Source organism: Chiloscyllium punctatum, chromosome X, assembly GCF_047496795.1.
Source record: "Chiloscyllium punctatum isolate Juve2018m chromosome X, sChiPun1.3, whole genome shotgun sequence".
NCBI classification, from domain to species: domain Eukaryota; kingdom Metazoa; phylum Chordata; class Chondrichthyes; order Orectolobiformes; family Hemiscylliidae; genus Chiloscyllium; species Chiloscyllium punctatum.
The window spans coordinates 32,803,130-32,823,921 of NC_092791.1; the positions used below are offsets into that span (position 1 = coordinate 32,803,130).

The 20,792-nt window shown below is 56.0% G+C and overlaps 1 protein-coding gene across 1 annotated transcript in view; it reads left to right on the top strand.

The window, feature by feature from the left end:
• LOC140471151 (uncharacterized) overlaps positions 1–20,792 on the top strand; it is a 35,754-nt gene that overhangs the window by 12,527 nt on the left and 2,435 nt on the right. The window contains exons 3-9 of the mRNA XM_072567029.1: positions 2,387–2,465; positions 11,031–11,101; positions 12,132–12,332; positions 13,935–14,022; positions 14,809–14,951; positions 15,536–15,748; positions 20,761–20,790. Of these exons, the coding sequence (XP_072423130.1) occupies positions 2,387–2,465; positions 11,031–11,101; positions 12,132–12,332; positions 13,935–14,022; positions 14,809–14,951; positions 15,536–15,748; positions 20,761–20,790 (825 nt within the window). The remainder of the gene's footprint in view (positions 1–2,386; positions 2,466–11,030; positions 11,102–12,131; positions 12,333–13,934; positions 14,023–14,808; positions 14,952–15,535; positions 15,749–20,760; positions 20,791–20,792) is intronic.

Below are 20,792 nucleotides of genomic sequence, written 5' to 3' on the forward strand. Positions count from 1 at the left end.
GCCCCCCTCCCTCCGCCCGCCCCCCCTCCCTCCGCCCCCCCCTCCTCCGTCCCTCTCCCTCTATGTCTCTCTCTCTATGTCTCTCTCCCTCTCTCTCTGTCTCTCTCCCTCTCTCTCTGTCTCTCTGTCTCTCTCTCTCTCTCTCTCTTTGTGTCTCTCTCCCTCTCTCTCTGTCTCTCTCTCTCTCTCTCTCTCTCTTTGTGTGTCTCTCTCTCTCTCTCTTTGTGTGTCTCTCTCTCTCTCTCTCTCTTTGTGTCTCTCTCCCTCTCTCTCTGTCTCTCTCTCTCTCTCCCTCTCTCTCTGTTTTCACCATGCTATTTGCTACTGAGCTAATTCCTGGACACTCCTCTGTGCCTCTCCACCCTTCCCTTTTTCCTGCAATATTACATGGTGCCACCTATATATCCCCATCCAGATGCCTTTTAAATGTTGTCATTGTACCAGCCTCCTCCACTTCCTCTGGCAGCTCATTCCACACACACACCACCCTCTGGGGGGAAAAAGTTGCCCCTCAGGTCCCTTTTAAACCTGTACCCCCTAGTTATGGACTCCCCCACCCTGGGGAAAAGATGATGTCTATTCACCCTATCCATGCCCCTCATGGTTTTATGCACCTCTATAAGCTGACCCCCTCAGCCTGTGACACTCAGGGGAAGGGGCTCCACAGTCTAACTGGGGAGGCATGGTGGCTCAGTGGTCAGCGCTGTGTGGGGGGGTTCCTCTGGATGCTCCAGTTTCCTCCACAGTCCAAACATGTGCAGGTTATGATGGATTGGCTATAGGCTGTTACCCCCAGCATGGCCAATCCACCTTAACTTGCACATCCCTGGGCACTATGGGTAATTTAGCACGGCCAATCCACCTTAACTTGCACATCCCTGGGCACTATGGGTAATTTAGCACGGCCAATCCCACCCTAACCTGCACATCCCTGGGCACTACGGGGACAATTTAGCACGGCCAATCCCACCCTAACCTGCACATCCCTGGGCACTACGGGGACAATTTAGCACGGCCAATCCCACCCTAACCTGCACATCCCTGGGCACTACGGGACAATTTAGCACGGCCAATCCCACCATAACCCGCACATCCCTGGGCACTACGGGACAATTTAGCACAGCCAATCCCACCATAACCCGCACATCCCTGGGCACTACGGGACAATTTAGCACGGCCAATCCCACCATAACCTGTACATCCCTGGGCACTACGGGACAATTTAGCACGGCCAATCCCACCCTAACCTGCACATCCCTGGGCACTACGGGGACAATTTAGCACGGCCAATCCCACCCTAATCTGTACATCCCTGGGCACTACGGGACAATTTAGCACGGCCATTCCCGGGATCGGGGTGGGACTGGGTGGGATGTTCGGAGAGTTCATGTGGACTCAATGGGCTGAGTGCCCTGCTCCCACGCTCTCGGAGCGATTTGAACTAGCTGATTGGTTGGTCATTAGTTGTTTTGATAACTGGTTCGATTGCCAACCAATGAGCAAACACCAACCCTTGATGGCGAGATGTGGGAAACACCCAATGAACAGAGATATCTGGTAGGTCTCAGGAAGAAAGGTTGAGGGATCTCAGGCTCTTCACATTAAAGAAGGATGAGAGGTGACTTGATAGAGGTGTACCAGGTAATGAGAGGTACAGAGAGAGTGGATAAGCAGAGACTTTTCCCCAGGGAGGGAATGGCCATCACGAGGGGGCATCATTAGAAGGTGATTGGAGGGAGTTTTCGGGGAGATGTCCGAGGGAGGTTCTTTACACAGAGAGTGGGGGGGGATGGGTGGGTGGAATGCACTGTCACTGGTGGGAGTAGAGACAGAGACATTAGGGACATTTAAACGACTCTTTGACAGGCACATGGGTGATAGCACAGTGAAGGGGATGGAAGTTAGTCTGAGCTTAGAGTAGGATAGAAGGTCAGCGCAACATCGAGGGCCGAAGGGCCTGGACTGTGCTGCTCTATGTTCAGTGTGGAGGAACACAGGAGTTGGGAGTGGACAGTTCGGCCCTTTAAGTTTCCTGCTGCATTGCACATGATCATGGCTGACCTTCTCCTGGTATTATCACCCCCCCCCCCCCCCCCCCCCCCCACCCCCCACACACACTGCTGCTCCCCGCTCCCCTTCGGCCTTTCTCCCACTTTCGATTGGGAACACATCCATTTTGTTTCGCGTGTGTTGATTGATTCTCTCTTTGTCTCAGAAATCCAGAATCCCATAGGATTGCTGTGGAATGTTAACTCTCTCTCCTCCTGATCAGCCACTGCCAGACCCCTTCCAGTACCTCGACCACACCGTGTTTGCTAAATAGTCACATGATCTATTTGTGAAGTGAGTGAGTGACTGAAACCTCTCCCTGTCTGCACCCACACAGGACCAAGAGAAGAGAACACCACTTCATGCTGCTGCCTATCTGGGTGATGTTCAGATCATTGACATTCTCATTCAATCTGGTGAGCTGGACTACTTCCTGTGTGTGTTAGCAACATGTGTGAGAGAGACGTGTGTGTGTGTGTGTGAGAGAGGGACGTGTGTGTGTGTGAGAGAGGGACGTGTGTGTGTGTGAGAGAGGGACGTGTGTGTGTGTGAGAGAGGGACGTGTGTGTGTGTGTGAGAGAGAGACGTGCGTGTGTGAGAGAGACGTGCGTGTGTGTGTGTGAGAGACGTGCGTGTGTGTGTGAGAGAGACGTGCGTGTGTGTGTGTGAGAGAGACGTGCGTGTGTGTGTGAGAGAGACGTGCGCGTGTGTGTGTGTGAGAGACGTGCGTGTGTGTGAGAGGGACGTGCGGGTGTGTGTGAGAGGGACGTGCGGGTGTGTGTGTGAGAGGGACGTGTGTGTGAGAGGGACGTGCGTGTGTGTGTGAGAGGGACGTGCGTGTGTGTGTGAGAGGGACGTGCGCGTGTGTGTGAGAGAGACGTGTGTGTGTGAGAGAGAGACGTGTGTGTGTGTGTGTGAGAGAGAGACGTGTGTGTGTGTGTGAGAGAGAGACGTGTGTGTGTGTGTGAGAGAGAGACGTGTGTGTGTGTGTGAGAGAGAGACGTGCGTGTGTGTGAGAGAGAGAGACGTGCGTGTGTGTGAGAGAGAGAGACGTGCGTGTGTGTGTGAGAGGGACGTGCGTGTGTGTGTGAGAGGGACGTGCGTGTGTGTGTGAGAGAGACGTGCGTGTTTGTGTGAGAGAGACGTGCGTGTGTGTGTGAGAGGGACGTGCGTGTGTGTGTGAGAGAGACGTGTGTGTGAGAGAGACGTGCGTGTGTGTGTGTGAGAGAGACGTGCGTGTGTGTGTGTGAGAGAGACGTGTGTGTGTGAGAGAGATGTGTGTGTGTGTGTGAGAGAGATGTGTGTGTGTGTGTGAGAGGGACGTGTGTGTGTGTGAGAGACGTGCGTGTGTGTGAGAGGCGTGCGTGTGTGTGTGTGAGAGGGACGTGCGGGTGTGTGTGTGAGAGGGACGTGCGTGTGTGTGTGTGAGAGGGACGTGTGTGTGTGTGAGAGGGACGTGTGTGTGTGTGAGAGAGACGTGCATGTGTGTGTGTGAGAGAGACGTGCGTGTGTGTGTGAGAGAGACGTGCATGTGTGTGTGAGAGAGACGTGCGTGTGTGTGTGAGAGAGACGTGCGTGTGTGTGTGAGAGAGACGTGCGTGTGTGTGTGAGAGAGACGTGCGTGTGTGTGTGAGAGAGACGTGCGTGTGTGTGTGAGAGACATGCGTGTGTGTGTGAGAGACATGCGTGTGTGTGAGAGAGGGACGTGCGGGTGTGTGTGAGAGGGAAGTGCGTGTGTGTGTGTGAGAGAGAGACGTGCGTGTGTGTGTGTGAGAGGGACGTGCGTGTGTGTGTGAGAGAGAGACGTGCGTGTGTGTGTGAGAGGGACGTGCGGGTGTGTGTGTGAGAGAGGGACGTGCGTGTGTGTGTGTGAGAGAGACGTGCGTGTGTGTGTGTGTGAGAGACGTGCGTGTGTGTGTGTGAGAGACGTGCGTGTGTGTGTGTGAGAGACGTGCGTGTGTGTGTGAGAGAGACGTGCGTGTGTGTGTGAGAGGGACGTGTGTGTGTGAGAGGGACGTGCGTGTGTGTGTGTGAGAGAGACGTGCGTGTGTGTGTGAGAGAGACGTGCGTGTGTGTGTGAGAGAGACGTGCGTGTGTGTGAGAGAGACGTGCGTGTGTGTGTGAGAGAGACGTGCGTGTGTGTGTGTGAGAGAGACGTGCGTGTGTGTGTGTGTGAGAGAGACGTGCGTGTGTGTGTGAGAGAGACGTGCGTGTTTGTGTGAGAGAGACGTGCGTGTGTGTGTGTGAGAGGGACGTGCGTGTGTGAGAGGGACGTGCGTGTGTGTGTGAGAGAGAGACGTGCGTGTGTGTGTGAGAGGGACGTGCGTGTGTGTGTGAGAGGGACGTGCGGGTGTGTGTGAGAGGGACGTGCGGGTGTGTGTGTGAGAGAGACGTGCGTGTGTGTGAGAGAGAGAGACGTGCATGTGTGTGTGAGAGAGACGTGCATGTGTGTGTGAGAGAGACGTGCGTGTGTGTGTGAGAGAGACGTGCGTGTGTGTGTGAGAGAGAGACGTGCGTGTGTGTGTGTGAGAGGGACGTGCGTGTGTGTGTGAGAGAGACGTGCGTGTGTGTGTGAGAGAGAGATGTGCGTGTGTGTGTGAGAGACGTGCGTGTGTGTGTGTGAGAGAGACGTGCGTGTGTGTGTGAGAGGGACGTGCGTGTGTGTGTGAGAGGGACGTGCGTGTGTGTGTGAGAGGGACGTGCGGGTGTGTGTGAGAGGGACGTGCGGGTGTGTGTGAGAGGGACGTGCGGGTGTGTGTGAGAGGGACGTGCGTGTGTGTGTGAGAGAGAGAGATGTGCGTGTGTGTGTGAGAGACGTGCATGTGTGTGTGAGAGAGACGTGTGTGTGTGAGAGACGTGCGTGTGTGTGTGTGAGAGGGACGTGCATGTGTGTGTGAGAGAGACGTGCGTGTGTGTATGAGAGAGACGTGCGTGTGTGTGTGAGAGAGACGTGTGTGTGAGAGACGTGCGTGTGTGTGTGTGAGAGAGACGTGCGTGTGTGTGTGAGAGAGACGTGCGTGTGTGTGTGTGAGAGAGACGTGCGTGTGTGTGTGTGAGAGAGACGTGCGTGTGTGTGTGAGAGAGACGTGCCTGTGTGTGTGTGAGAGAGAGATGTGCGTGTGTCTGTGAGAGACGTGCATGTGTGTGTGAGAGAGACGTGCGTGTGTGTGTGTGAGAGAGATGTGCGTGTGTGTGTGTGTGAGAGAGACGTGCGTGTGTGTGAGAGAGGGATGTGCGTGTGTGTGAGAGAGGGATGTGCGTGTGTGTGAGAGAGAGACGTGCGTGTGTGTGTGAGAGAGACGTGCGTGTGTGTGTGAGAGAGGGACGTGTGTGTGTGTGAGAGGGACGTGTGTGTGTGTGAGAGGGACGTGCGTGTGTGTGTGAGAGGGACGTGCGTGTGTGTGTGAGAGGGACGTGCGTGTGTGTGTGAGAGAGACGTGCGTGTGTGTGTGAGAGAGGGACGTGTGTGTGTGTGAGAGGGATGTGTGTGTGTGTGAGAGGGACGTGTGTGTGTGTGAGAGATGTGCGTGTGTGTGTGAGAGAGACGTGCGTGTGTGTGTGAGAGAGACGTGCGTGTGTGTGTGAGAGAGGGACGTGTGTGTGTGTGAGAGGGACGTGCGTGTGTGTGTGAGAGAGACGTGCGTGTGTGTGTGAGAGGGACGTGCGTGTGTGTGTGAGAGGGACGTGCGTGTGTGTGTGAGAGGGACGTGCGTGTGTGTGTGAGAGGGACGTGCGTGTGTGTGTGAGAGGGACGTGCGTGTGTGTGTGTGAGAGACGTGCGTGTGTGAGAGATGTGTGTGTGTGTGAGAGGGACGTGCGTGTGTGTGTGAGAGGGACGTGCGTGTGTGTGTGAGAGAGACGTGCGTGTGTGTGTGAGAGGGTCGTGCGTGTGTGTGTGAGAGGGACGTGCGTGTGTGTGTGAGAGAGACGTGCGTGTGTGTGTGAGAGACGTGCGTGTGTGTGTGTGAGAGACGTGCGTGTCTGTGTGAGAGAGACGTGCGCGTGTGTGTGAGAGAGACGTGCGCGTGTGTGTGAGAGAGACGTGCGCGTGTGTGTGAGAGAGAGACGTGCGCGTGTGTGAGAGAGGGACGTGCGCGTGTGTGTGAGAGGGACGTGCGCGTGTGTGTGAGAGGGACGTGCGCGTGTGTGTGAGAGGGACGTGCGCGTGTGTGTGAGAGGGACGTGCGCGTGTGTGTGTGAGAGAGACGTGCGTGTGTGTGAGAGGGACGTGCGTGTGTGTGTGAGAGAGACGTGTGTGTGTGTGTGAGAGAGACGTGCGTGTGTGTGTGAGAGAGACGTGCGTGTGTGTGTGTGAGAGACGTGCGTGTCTGTGTGAGAGAGACGTGCGCGTGTGTGTGAGAGAGACGTGCGCGTGTGTGTGAGAGAGACGTGCGCGCGTGTGTGTGAGAGAGACGTGCGCGTGTGTGTGAGAGGGACGTGCGCGTGTGTGTGAGAGGGACGTGCGCGTGTGTGTGAGAGGGACGTGCGCGTGTGTGTGAGAGGGACGTGCGCGTGTGTGTGAGAGGGACGTGCGCGTGTGTGTGAGAGGGACGTGCGCGTGTGTGTGAGAGGGACGTGCGCGTGTGTGTGAGAGGGACGTGCGCGTGTGTGTGTGAGAGAGACGTGCGCGTGTGTGTGAGAGAGAGACGTGCGCGTGTGTGTGAGAGAGAGACGTGCGCGTGTGTGTGAGAGGGACGTGCGCGTGTGTGTGAGAGGGACGTGCGCGTGTGTGTGAGAGGGACGTGCGCGTGTGTGTGAGAGGGACGTGCGTGCGTGTGTGTGAGAGGGACGTGCGTGTGTGTGAGAGGGACGTGCGTGTGTGTGTGAGAGGGACGTGCGTGTGTGTGTGAGAGAGACGTGCGTGTGTGTGTGAGAGGGACGTGCGTGTGTGTGTGAGAGAGACGTGCGTGTGTGTGACAGGGGTGTGGGCATGAGCGACGTGCTTGCGAGACATGCATGTGTGAGTGAGAGGCGCGTGTGAGAGTGTGACGCATATGTGCGTGCGACGTGTTTGTGCCTGAGATGTGTGTGTGCTTGCGTGAGAGACGGGTGTGTATGTGCGTGTGAGAGAGACGTGATGTGTATGTGCGTGAGAGAGAGACGTGATGTGTACGTGCGTGTGTGGGACGTGTGTACATACATGAGAGAGAGAGAGAGACACGTGTGCGTGCATGTGTGAGAGAGAGACGTGATGTGTGCGTGTGAGAGAGAGAGAGACGTGATGTGTATGTGCATGAGAGAGAGGCGCGTGCCTGAGAGAGAGATGTGTGTGTATATGTGCGTGTGAGAGAGAGAGAGAGAGACATGATGTGTACGTGTGTGAGAGAGAGAGACGTGTGTGTACGTGCATGAGAGAGAGAGAGAGAGAGATGTGATGTGTACGTGCGTGAGAGAGAGAGACGTGATGTGTACGTGCGTGAGAGAGAGAGACGTGGTGTGTACGTGCGTGAGAGAGAGAGAGACGTGATGTGTACGTGCGTGAGGGAGAGAGAGACGTGATGTGTACGTGCGTGAGAGAGAGAGAGACGTCATGTGTTCGTGCGTGAGAGAGAGAGAGACGTGATGTGTATGTGCGTGAGAGAGAGAGACGTCGTGTGTACGTGCGTGAGAGAGAGAGAGACGTGATGTGTACGTGCGTGAGAGAGAGAGACGTGTGTACGTGCGTGAGAGAGAGAGACGTGTGTACGTGCGTGAGAGAGAGACGTGTGTACGTGCGTGAGAGAGAGAGAGACCTGATGTGTACGTGCGTGAGAGAGAGAGACGTGATGTGTACGTGCGTGAGAGAGAGAGAGACGTGATGTGTACGTGTGTGAGAGAGAGAGAGAGACGTGATGTGTACGTGCGTGAGAGAGAGACGTGGTGTGTACGTGCGTGAGAGAGAGAGACGTGATGTGTACGTGCGTGAGAGAGAGAGACGTGTGTGTATGTGCGTGAGAGAGAGAGAGACGTGGTGTGTACGTGCGTGAGAGAGAGAGACGTGGTGTGTACGTGCGTGAGAGAGAGAGACGTGGTGTGTACGTGCGTGAGAGAGAGAGACGTGTGTGTACGTGCGTGAGAGAGAGAGAGACGTGATGTGTACGTGCGTGTGAGAGAGAGACGTGGTGTGTACGTGCGTGAGAGAGAGACGTGTGTACGTGCATGTGTGGGACGTGTGTACATACATGAGAGAGAGACACGTGTGTGTGTGCATGTGTGAGCGAGAGACGTGATGTGTGCGTGTGAGAGAGAGAGAGACGTGATGTGTATGTGCATGAGAGAGAGGCGCGTGCCTGAGAGAGAGATGTGTGTGTATGTGCGTGTGAGAGAGACGTGTGTGTACGTGCGTGAGAGAGAGAGAGAGAGACGTGATGTGTACGTGCGTGAGAGAGAGAGACGTGTGTGTACGTGCGTGAGAGAGATGTGATGTGTACGTGCGTGAGAGAGAGAGACGTGATGTGTACGTGCATGAGAGAGAGGCGCGTGCCTGAGAGAGAGATGTGTGTGTATGTGCGTGTGAGAGAGACGTGTGTGTACGTGCGTGAGAGAGAGAGAGACGTGGTGTGTACGTGCGTGAGAGAGAGAGAGACGTGGTGTGTACGTGCGTGAGAGAGAGAGACGTGGTGTGTACGTGCGTGAGAGAGAGAGACGTGGTGTGTACGTGCGTGAGAGAGAGAGAGACGTGTGTACGTGCGTGAGAGAGAGAGAGACGTGTGTACGTACGTGAGAGAGAGAGAGACGTGTGTACGTGCGTGAGAGAGAGAGAGACGTGTGTGTATGTGCGAGAGAGAGAGAGAGACGTGTGTGTATGTGCGAGAGAGAGAGAGACGTGTGTGTACGTGCGTGAGAGAGAGACGTGTGTGTGTATGTGCGTGAGAGAGAGACGTGTGTACGTGCGTGAGAGAGAGAGAGACGTGATATGTACGTGCGTGAGAGAGAGAGACGTGGTGTGTACGTGCGTGAGAGAGAGAGACGTGTGTACGTGCATGTGTGGGACGTGTGTACATACATGAGAGAGAGACACGTGTGTGTGTGCATGTGTGAGAGAGAGACGTGATGTGTGCGTGTGAGAGAGAGAGAGACGTGATGTGTATGTGCATGAGAGAGAGGCGCGTGCCTGAGAGAGAGATGTGTGTGTATGTGCGTGTGAGAGAGAGAGAGAGACGTGATGTGTACGTGCGTGAGAGAGAGAGACGTGGTGTGTACGTGCGTGAGAGAGAGACGTGTGTACGTGCATGTGTGGGACGTGTGTACATACATGAGAGAGAGACACGTGTGTGTGTGCATGTGTGAGAGAGAGACGTGATGTGTGCGTGTGAGAGAGAGAGAGACGTGAAGTGTATGTGCATGAGAGAGAGGCGCGTGCCTGAGAGAGAGATGTGTGTGTATGTGCGTGTGAGAGAGACGTGTGTGTACGTGCATGAGAGAGAGAGAGACGTGATGTGTACGTGCGTGAGAGAGAGAGACGTGGTGTGTACGTGCATGAGAGAGAGAGACGTGATGTGTACGTGCGTGAGAGAGAGAGAGACGTGATGTGTACGTGCGTGAGAGAGAGAGAGACGTGATGTGTACGTGCGTGAGAGAGAGAGACGTGATGTGTACGTGCGTGAGAGAGAGAGACGTGATGTGTACGTGCGTGAGAGAGACGTGATGTGTACGTGTGTGAGAGAGAGAGACGTGATGTGTACGTGCGTGAGAGAGAGAGAGACGTGTGTACGTGCGTGAGAGAGAGAGAGACCTGATGTGTATGTGCGTGAGAGAGAGAGAGACGTGATGTGTACGTGCGTGAGAGAGAGAGACGTGATGTGTACGTGCGTGAGAGAGAGAGACGTGATGTGTACGTGCGTGAGAGAGAGAGACGTGATGTGTACGTGCGTGAGAGAGAGAGACGTGATGTGTACGTGCGTGAGAGAGAGAGACGTGATGTGTACGTGCGTGAGAGAGAGAGACGTGATGTGTACGTGCGTGAGAGAGAGAGACGTGATGTGTACGTGCGTGAGAGAGAGAGACGTGATGTGTACGTGCGTGAGAGAGAGAGACGTGATGTGTACGTGCGTGAGAGAGAGAGACGTGATGTGTACGTGCGTGAGAGAGAGAGACGTGATGTGTACGTGCGTGAGAGAGAGAGACGTGATGTGTACGTGCGTGAGAGAGAGACGTGTGTACGTGCGTGAGAGAGAGAGACGTGATGTGTACGTGCGTGAGAGAGAGAGACGTGTGTATGTGCGAGAGAGAGAGAGACGTGTGTATGTGCGAGAGAGAGAGAGACGTGTGTGTACGTGCGTGAGAGAGAGACGTGTGTACGTGCGTGAGAGAGAGAGAGAGACGTGATGTGTACGTGCGTGAGAGAGAGAGACGTGGTGTGTACGTGCGTGAGAGAGAGACGTGTGTACGTGCATGTGTGGGACGTGTGTACATACATGAGAGAGAGACACGTGTGTGTGTGCATATGTGAGAGAGAGACGGGGGGAGTGGCAGGGGGGTGGGATGGATTGCAGTGATCCTGAATGCTTCATCTTGTGGATGGGTGTCTCTGCGTGTGGGCCAGATGTGGGTGTCATCCTTTGAGGACTGAGATGAGGTAAATCTTTCTCTCTGAGGGTTGCCTGGTTTCGGAGCTCCCTGCCTCGGGTCGGGGAGGGGCCCATTGAACAGGTTTGAGGTGGGAATGGGCAGTTTCTTGTGCGATGCGAGGTGGTTGGTGGGGGTGCGGGGTATTGTGGAGGATTCGGAGTGGGTGCAGCGGGGCCTAATCGATGGGAATGTGGAATGTAGATCAGCCAGGATCTGATTGATCAGGAGCTGCCCGCTGCCTCTGCTTGTGGTCTTGCTGAGTTCACCAGCTCAGGAAAGGCTGGGGTTCTCGAGAGAGAGAAAGAGAGCGAGCGAGAGCGGGTTAGTCAGGCCCCTGTCTGTGAACATGGTTTCCATGCCAAGGGGCCGAGGTCAGAGGTCAGCCTGTGTGCTGTGTAACCCTGAGTTCTCCCCCTCTCTCCCTATAACAGGTGCTAATGTGAATGCTAAGGACAACTTGTGGCTCACACCATTACATCGAGCTGCAGCCTCTCGCAATGAGGTAAGTTACCATCGTCCCCAGCCACCTCACCCCCCCTCACTACTAGGCCGGTCTCTCACCGGGACCCAGTCAACGCTGTGGGAGGGTCAGTGTGAGGGAGTGGGTGCTGTGGGAGGGTCAGTGCTGAGGGAGTGGGTGCTGAGGGAGTGGGTGCTGAGGGAGGGTCAGTGCTGAGGGAGTGGGTGCTGAGGGAGGGTCAGTGCTGAGGGAGTGGGTGCTGTGGGAGGGTCAGTGCTGTGGGAGGGTCAGTGCTGTGGGAGGGTCAGTGCTGAGGGAGGGTCAGTGCTGTGGGAGTGAGTGCTGTGGGAGGGTCAGTGCTGAGGGAGGGTCAGTGCTGAGGGAGGGTCAGTGCTGAGGGAGTGGGTGCTGAGGGAGGGTCGGTGCTGAGGGAGGGTCAGTGCTGAGGGAGGGTCAGTGCTGAGGGAGGGTCAATGCTGAGGGAGTGGGTGCTGTGGGAGGGTCGGTGCTGAGGGAGTGGGTGATGTGGAAGGGTCAGTGCTGTGGGAGTGGGTGCTGAGGGAGGGTCAGTGCTGAGGGAGTGGGTGCTGTGGGAGGGTCAGTGCTGAGGGAGTGGGTGATGTGGGAGGGTCAGTGCTGAGGGAGGGTCAGTGCTGAGGGAGTGGGTGCTGAGGGAGGGTCAGTGCTGTGAGAGGGTCAGTGCTGTGAGAGGGTCAGTGCTGTGAGAGGGTCAGTGCTGTGGGAGGGTCAGTGCTGAGGGAGGGTCAGTGCTGAGGGAGGGTCAGTGCTGAGGGAGGGTCAGTGCTGTGGGAGTGGGTGCTGAGGGAGGGTCAGTGCTGTGGGAGTGGGTGCTGTGGGAGGGTCAGTGCTGTGGGAGGGTCAGTGCTGAGGGAGGGTCAGTGCTGAGGGAGTGGGTGCTGTGGGAGGGTCAGTGCTGAGGGAGTGGGTGATGTGGGAGGGTCAGTGCTGAGGGAGTGGGTGATGTGGGAGGGTCAGTGCTGTGGGAGCGGGTGTTGTGGGAGCGGGCCCTGCTGTGTTGAGCGATGAGCTGAGGATGGTCTTGTTTTCTCAGAGAGCTGTGAACGTCCTGCTGAAACACTCCGCCGACGTGAATGCCCGGGACAAGCAATGGCAAACCCCGTTCCACGTGGCTGCTGCCAACAAGGCGGTGAAATGTGCCGAGCTCCTGATCCCGCTGCTGAGCAGTGTGAACGTCTGTGACCGCACTGGGAGATCTGCTCTGCATCACGCTGCCTACAGCAGTCACACTGAGGTCAGGGCTCACCGCAGCGGGGGGGTGGGGTAGGGGTGCCTTACCCAATCGTCCCATACCTCCGGGTCCAAGCAGGGATGCCCCAGCGCGCTAAACTGTTAACGTGCTGTGTTCCCAGTGTGGTCGATGGGTCAAACTCACCCTCCCTCATGTAACGCCCCCCCTCCTGAAAACATCTTTCTGAATCATGTTTATCACGATGTGTTCAAAGGCAGAAGAACTTGCAATAACTTAACTGTACAAAGTTAAAAATCACACAACACCAAGCTATCATCCAACAGGTTTATTTGGAAGCACTAGCTTTAAGAGCGCTGTTCCTTCATGTAGTTGTACGGCACTCCGAAAGCTAGTACTTCCAATTAAACCTGTTGGACTATATCCGGGTGTTGTGTGATTTATTTTAACTTTGTCCACCCATATCCAACACCGGCATCTCCAAGTCATAACTTACCTGTGTTTGGAAAGCTTAATAATCCATGCAGTAACTGTCATGGTGGTGAATTGGCCGTGCTAAAATTAGCCTTCGTGGTCAGGGATGTGTAGGTTAGGTGCATTAGTCCAGGGACAGTGTAGAGTAATACAGTAGGGGGATGCATCTGGGTGGGATATTCTTTGGAGGGTCAGTGTGGATTTGTTGGGCCGAATAGCCTATTCCCACTCTGTTGGGCTTCTCGTTGTAAGGATTCTATAATTAACTATTGTAACATCCTGTAAACACAGTATTCAGAAATCAAATAAAAACTCAGGTCTGTGAGCACTGGCTCCACCCGGCCAGGCTGCTTCTATTGTCCCAACTTGGGGGCAGGGCGGATAAGCACCCAAGGCCTCCCAAGCTGTGCTGACGTTACCACAGACAGCTCCGCACCTCTTGTTCAGGGTCTCTCTTACATCAGGTCAAAATGCACCCTCTTCAAGACACGGCATCATGGTGAGAGTGACCACCCTGCTCATGTACTCGGTGCCTGGGGGTATAAGTTAGTCAGAAAAAGGGGCGGAATTAGGCCATTCTGCCCTTCGGATCTGCTCCGCCATTTGATTGTGGCTGATATGTTCCTCACCCCTGCCTTCTCTCCATATCCCTTCAACCCATGACCAATTAAAAATCTGTCAAACTCCGTCTCAGATTTACTCACTGTCCCAGCAACAGCCCTACTCTGGGGAACTGGGTTCCACAGGTGCGTACCATCCTTCGGGAGAAGTCGTTTCTCCTGTACTCTGCTTTAAATGTGCTCCCCTCTTATCCCCAGACCGGGACCTCTCGCCCCAGGCCCCCTCGCCCCAAGGGGACGCATCCGCTCCACATCTGTTTAGTCTGCATCCTTTTACCCTCTGGAAGACCGTAGTGTTTGATCTCTGGGCTCCCTGAGCTGTGTCCTGTCGCTGGGTATCGCCGATCGGTGCTGACGTCGGGCACACAGACTCCGTTGGTGAGGGGTCTGGATCTGCGTTGGCTCAGGCACCCATCCGCCCTCACGTGGGGAGGTCTCCTGGAGGAGAGGGGGGGTAGCGGGGAGCGTTCTGAGCTAAAAATGACCCAGCTGTTGCTGATGCAGCCCTCTGCTCTCTCTCTCTCTCTCTCTCTCGTCTGTTTTTCACATCCAGATGGTTCACCTATTGTTGAGTAAAGGGGCCACTGTCAGTGCGTGTGACAAAAAGGACAGGCAGCCGATTCACTGGGCTGCGTACGCAGGTGAGCTCTTCCCCCCCCCACACCAGGTAGGGGCTGGGAGAAGGGGCTGCGTTAATGTCAGCCGGGCACGGAATTAGCAGCTCGTCCCCTTGCATGGCAACACCGAGAGAGGAGAGGGAACCGGAAACAGTACAGGGGGGGGAGAATGAGCCGACCAAGCCCCGGCCACGATGGGAAGGATCAGGCTGCGTGTGCTCGCATGATCAAGGGGAGTCGCTGAGGCGTGGCAGGGAGTAGAGTTGGTTGTGTCTTCGCTTTGTGTCAGGGTGAGGGTAGAGGTAGTTAGGGAGGGGGATGTCATTACTGTAGGGGGTTGAGGGACGGGGCTGTTTTTACTGGGGGGGGGGTGAGGAGGGAGGGGCTGTTTTTACTGGGGGGATGGTGAGGGAGGGGGATGTTTTTACTGGGGTTGTGGTGAGGGAGGGGGCACGTTTTTTACTGGGGGGGGTGGTGAGGGAGGGGGATGTCATTACTGAAGGGGGTTGAGGGACGGGGCTGTTTTTACTGGGGGAGTGGTGAGGGAGGGGGCTGTTTTTACTGGGGGTGTGGTGAGGGAGGGGATGTTTTTACTGGGGGGATGGTGAGGGAGGGGGATGTTTTTACTGGGGGTGTGGTGAGGGAGGGGGCACGTTTTTTACTGGGGGGGTGGTGAGGGAGTGGGATGTTTTTCCCGGGGGGAGGGGAGATCCGGTGGTGCGGGAGGGGTGATTTAATCCCCCCCTCCTCTCCCCTTCCCCCTCAATCGCTGACCCCTGTGCTCTCGGTTCCCCCCCCCTCCCTCCCCAGGACACCTGGAGGTGGTGAAGATGTTGTCCTCACGTGGGTCGGACGTGACTGGGAAGGACAAGCGCGGTTACACACCACTGCATGCTGCTGCTTCAAATGGACAAGTCGACGTGGTCAAATACCTCCTCAACCTCGGGGTGGAGGTCAGTGCCGCGAGGGGGAAGGGGCTGGGGGTGGACACCCGCAGGACCCGCGCTGGAATCCCCCGCCCCAGGGTCCGACTCGTTCTCCCTCCGCCCCACCCCCGACGCTCTCCCAAACCTTTCGTGCTGAACACAGCAAGAACCCACCAGTGGGCATGCCACGCCCAGTTCGTGGTTTGGTGATGTTCACGCAAGGATGTGTACTGGCTTCAGGACACATCAGGGTAATTCCACCCCCACCCCCACCCACATATGTTTTCCGAAGAGCTGCTCGTGATCACTGAGGTCCCCTTTCACAGTGATTCCCTCTCTTGGGTTATCCGAGAGGCCGTGACTCCGAATAGTGCCCGCTCCCCTCCTGGCACTGGGGCTTTATAGTAACTGCATTTGCCCCCCCCCACAAACAGCCCGGTGAGATACTGGCGTCTCTTCCATGCCGCTGAGCCGGTTGGGTGTCTGTGATGCTGGAGGGGACGCAGCCCCACCTCCCCACCGCGCCCCGGTGCACACCATCCCGATCCTGGAAAGCGGCGAAGGTGCAGGGAGGATGGGCAAGCTGAGCGGTCTGCCGTTGCCTCCCGCAGATCGATGAGCCTAACGCCTACGGGAACACTGCCCTCCACATCGCCTGTTACACTGGACAAGACGCGGTTGCCAACGAGCTGGTGAACTCCGGTGCCAACGTCAACCAGCCGAACGAGCATGGCTTCACCCCGCTGCACTTTGCTGCCGTCTCCACCAACGGTGCGTTGTGTCTCGAGCTCCTGGTCAACAACGGGGCGGACGTCAATGTTCAGGTGAGCTCACTGCACTGTTCCCCCACCCCGTCCTCTCCCTCCCCTCCACCCCCCCTCCCCCCACCCTGTCTGGAAGCCCCGTGGGGGGTTGGTAGGATGTGATTGTGAACGTCTTTGCTGGGAATTGTCTTCACCCCTACCCCCCCTCCCCAACCTCCCTCGGCAGGGAATGTGGGTTCCTCGCTCCCACAGGGAGAGATCAAGGGACTTCCAGAAGGTGTGAAAATAGCTAAGTCCCCTGGGCCAGATGGGATTTATCCTGTCATTCTCTGGGTAGCCAGGGAGGAGATTGCCAAGCCTTTGGCTTTGATCTTCGTCATCGTTGTCTACAGGAACGGTGCCAGAGACTGGAGGATAGCAAATGTTGTCCCTTTGTTCAAGAAATGGGGGGAACAGAGATACCCCTGGTAATTACAGACTGGTGAGCCTTCCTTTGGTTATGGATAAAGTGTTGGAAAGGATAATGATCATCTAGAAAGGAATAAGTTGATTAGGGATAGTCAACACAGTTTTGTGAAGGGGAGGTCGGGCCTCACGAACCTTATTGAGTCCTTTGAGAAGGTGACCAAACAGGTGGATATGGGGAAAGTGGCTGATGTGGAATGGTGGGGCTACAAGGTACCAGACTCCGGGTGGGCTGCACGTGGAGTATTGTGTACAGTTCTGGTCACCGCATTATAGGAAGGATGTGGAAGCTTTGGAATGGGTGCAGAGGAGATTTACCAGGATGTTGCCTGGTCTGGAGGGAAGGTCTTAGGAGGAAAGGCTGAGGGACTTGAGGCTGGTTTTGTTCGAGAGAAGGAGGTTGAGAGGTGATTTAATAGAGACGTATAAGATAATCGGAGGGTTAGATAGGGTGGACAGGGAGCGGGTTTTTGCTCAGATGGTGATGGCTACCACGAGGAGACAGAGCTTTAACTTGAGCAGTGATAGAAATCGGATAGATGTGGTATGGGTGTGGGACGCATTACCTGGTAACAGTAGTAGACTCGCCAACTTGAAGGGCATTTAACTGGTCATTAGACAGACACATGGATGAGAATGGAATAGTGTGGGTGAGATAGGCTTCAGATCGGTTCCACAGGTCGGCGCAACATCGAGGGGCCCAAGGGCCTGTACTGAGCTGGAATGTTCTCTGTTGTATGAGAGCAGTGGAATTAATGCAGTGAAGGGAGTGGGGGTGGGGAGTGGGTGTTGAGGGGTGTAGGGCGAGGAGCTGATGGCCTCGCGGGATCAGCTGTTAATCCGGAGAGTTCCGGCTTCTCATCTCACCAATGGCAGGTGGTGGATTCCGTGAGTCAGCTGGTCCCGCCGGAATCGGTGCATGTTTCCCCCCCCCCCGCCCCGACGATTCACACCATCTATTACTGAGGGGATCGCAGTATTACCCAGGGAGGGATGGCCAGAGACCCAGGTAACGTTCTGGGGACCCGAGTACCAATCCCACCCACAGCATGCCATGAAAGAATTGTCGATTATTGGAAAAACCCATCGGGCTCACTGAGGGCCTTACCATCCTGACCTGGTCTGGCCTACATGTGACTCCAGACCCACAGCAATACAGCATCCCGATAGTGTGGAAGGAGGCCGTTCAGCACATCGGGACCACAGCAACTCTCTGAAGACCATTCCACACAGACCTCCCTACCCTGTCCCAATAACCCTACATTTCCCACGGCCAATCTACCCTAACCTGCACACCCCTGGGCACGGCCAATCCCACCCTAACCTGCACATCCCTGGGCACTACGGGACAATTTAGCACGGCCAATCCCACCCTAACCTGCACATCCCTGGGCACTACGGGACAATTTAGCACGGCCAATCCCACCCTAACCTGCACGTCCCTGGGCACTACGGGGACAATTTAGCACGGCCAATCCCACCCTAACCTGTACATCCCTGGGCACTACGGGACAATTTAGCACGGCCAATCCCACCCTAACCTGCACATCCCTGGGCACTACGGGGACAATTTAGCACGGCCAATCCCACCCTAACCTGTACATCCCTGGGCACTATGGGGACAATTTAGCACGGCCAATCCACCCAAACCTGCACATCCCTGGGCACTACGGGGACAATTTAGCACGGCCAATCCCACCCTAACCTGCACATCCCTGGGCACTATGGGGACAATTTAGCATGGCCAATCCCAGCCTAACCTGCACATCACTGGGCACTACGGGGACAATTTACCCCTGGCCAATCCCACCCTAACCTGCACATCCCTGGGCACTATGGGGACAATTTACCCCTGGCCAATCCCACCCAAACCTGCACATCCCTGGGCACTACGGGACAATTTAGCACGGCCAATCCCACCCTAACCTGCACATCCCTGGGCACTACGGGGACAATTTAGCATGGCCAATCCCACCCTAACCTGCACATCCCTGGGCACTACGGGACAATTTAGCACGGCCAATCCACCCTAACTTGCACATCCCTGGGCACTACGGGGACAATTTAGCATGGCCAATCCCACCCTAGCCTGCACATCCCTGGGCACTATGGGACAATTTAGCACGGCCAATCCCACCCTAACCTGCACATCCCTGGGCACTACGGGACAATTTAGCACGGCCAATCCCACCATAACCTGCACATCACTGGGCACTACGGGGACAATTTACCCCTGGCCAATCCCACCCTAACCTGCACATCCCTGGGCACTATGGGGACAATTTACCCCTGGCCAATCCCACCCAAACCTGCACATCCCTGGGCACTACGGGACAATTTAGCACGGCCAATCCCACCCTAACCTGCACATCCCTGGGCACTACGGGGACAATTTAGCATGGCCAATCCCACCCTAACCTGCACATCCCTGGGCACTACGGGACAATTTAGCACGGCCAATCCACCCTAACTTGCACATCCCTGGGCACTACGGGGACAATTTAGCATGGCCAATCCCACCCTAACCTGCACATCCCTGGGCACTATGGGACAATTTAGCACGGCCAATCCCACCCTAACCTGCACATCCCTGGGCACTATGGGACAATTTAGCACGGCCAATCCCACCCTAACCTGCACATCCCTGGGCACTACGGGACAATTTAGCACGGCCAATCCCACCCTAACCTGCACATCCCTGGGCACTACGGGACAATTTAGCACGGCCAATCCACCCTAACCTGTACATCCCTGGGCACTACGGGGACAATTTAGCACGGCCAATCCCACCCTAACCTGCACATCCCTGGGCACTACGGGACAATTTAGCACGGCCAATCCCACCCTAACCTGTACATCCCTGGGCACTACGGGACAATTTAGCACGGCCAATCCCACCCTAACCTGTACATCCCTGGGCACTACGGGACAATTTAGCACGGCCAATCCACCCTAACCTGCACATCCCTGGGCACTATGGGGACAATTTAGCACGGCCAATCCCACCCTAACCTGTACATCCCTGGGCACTATGGGGACAATTTAGCACGGCCAATCCCACCCTAACCTGCACATCCCTGGGCACTACGGGGACAATTTAGCACGGCCAATCCACCCTAACTTGCACATCCCTGGGCACTACGGGACAATTTAGCACGGCCAATCCCCACCCTAACCTGCACATCCCTGGGCACTACGGGACAATTTAGCACGGCCAATCCCACCCTAACCTGTACATCCCTGGGCACTCCGGGACAATTTAGCACGGCCAATCCCCACCCTAACCTGCACATCCCTGGGCACTACGGGGACAATTTAGCATGGCCAATCCCACCCTAACCTGCACATCCCTGGGCACCACGGGAGGAAGCCAGAGCACACACCAATGTGCAAACTCCCCCCAGGCAGACGGTCATACAGCACTGAAACAGCCCCTTCGGCCCATCCAGTCCGTGCCGACCCTAATCCCAAACTAAACTAGTCCCACACTTAGCCCTGCTCCAAGCTCATATCCCTTTCCCTGTCCGTGTCCTTATCCAAATGCCTTTTAAACATTGTAACTGCACCCACACCCCCACCCCCACTTCCTCAGGAAGTCCATTCCAGACACGAACCACGCTCTGCGTGTAAAGATTGCCTCTTAGGTCGTCTTTAAATCTCTCTCCTCTCACCAGCTTTGAGTTCCCCCACCCTGGGGAAGAGGACAACCACCGTCAACTCTGTCCATACCTGGCATTATTTGATAAACATCTGTAAGGTCACCCCCTCAACCTCCTACACTCCAGTGGAATTGGTCCCGGCTTTTCTTTATAACTCAAACCCTCTGTTCCTGCCCGAGGGTGGAATCGAACCTGGATCCCTGGTGCAGTGAGGCAGCAGTGCCAACCGCTGAGCCACTGTGTGTCGCTCAATTCAATCTGGGGAAAAGTGTGAGCTGATGGGTGTAGGCAAGGTCACACCTGGTGGACCATAGCACCATGGGATGCAGCAAGGATCCAAGGGATCTTCGTGTGCATGCCCATCAGTCCCTTCAGCTAGTGGGACAGGGGGGGATACAGTGGTTTGGAATGGGAATGGGACCCTTGCCGTTATTAGTCAATGTGTCAGGTCGAAGAGCAGAGAGGCTGGTGCTGGGACTGTGGTGCAGGGCGTACTGCGAGAGTATTGTGTGCAGTTCTGGGATTAACGTTATCCGGGGTGAGAGGGGGTGCGGGTTATCCGGGGTGATAGGGGGTGCAGGTTATCCGGGGTGAGAGGGGGTGCGGGTTATCCGGGGTGAGAGGGGATGCGGTGTGTGACAGAGGCCGTGCAGAGGAAGATTTACCGGAACATGACCCACCTGGGGGTTGGAGTGAGATTGGACAGACTGGGGCTGTACTCCCCGGAGCAGAGGAGACTGAGAGAGGGGGATGTGACTGAAAATCATGAGGGTCATCGGTAGGGGAGACGGAAAGGAACCTGTCCCCCTCCCCCGAATGGGGACCAGGGTTAGGATAATGAGGTGGGTGATTCTGACCAGTACAGAGTCGATGGGCCAAAGGGCCTTTCTCCCTGTGCCGTGGGCCCTTCTGACTGACCCACTCTCTCTCTCTCTTTCCCTGTTACAGAGTAAGGATGGGAAGAGTCCGTTGCACATGGC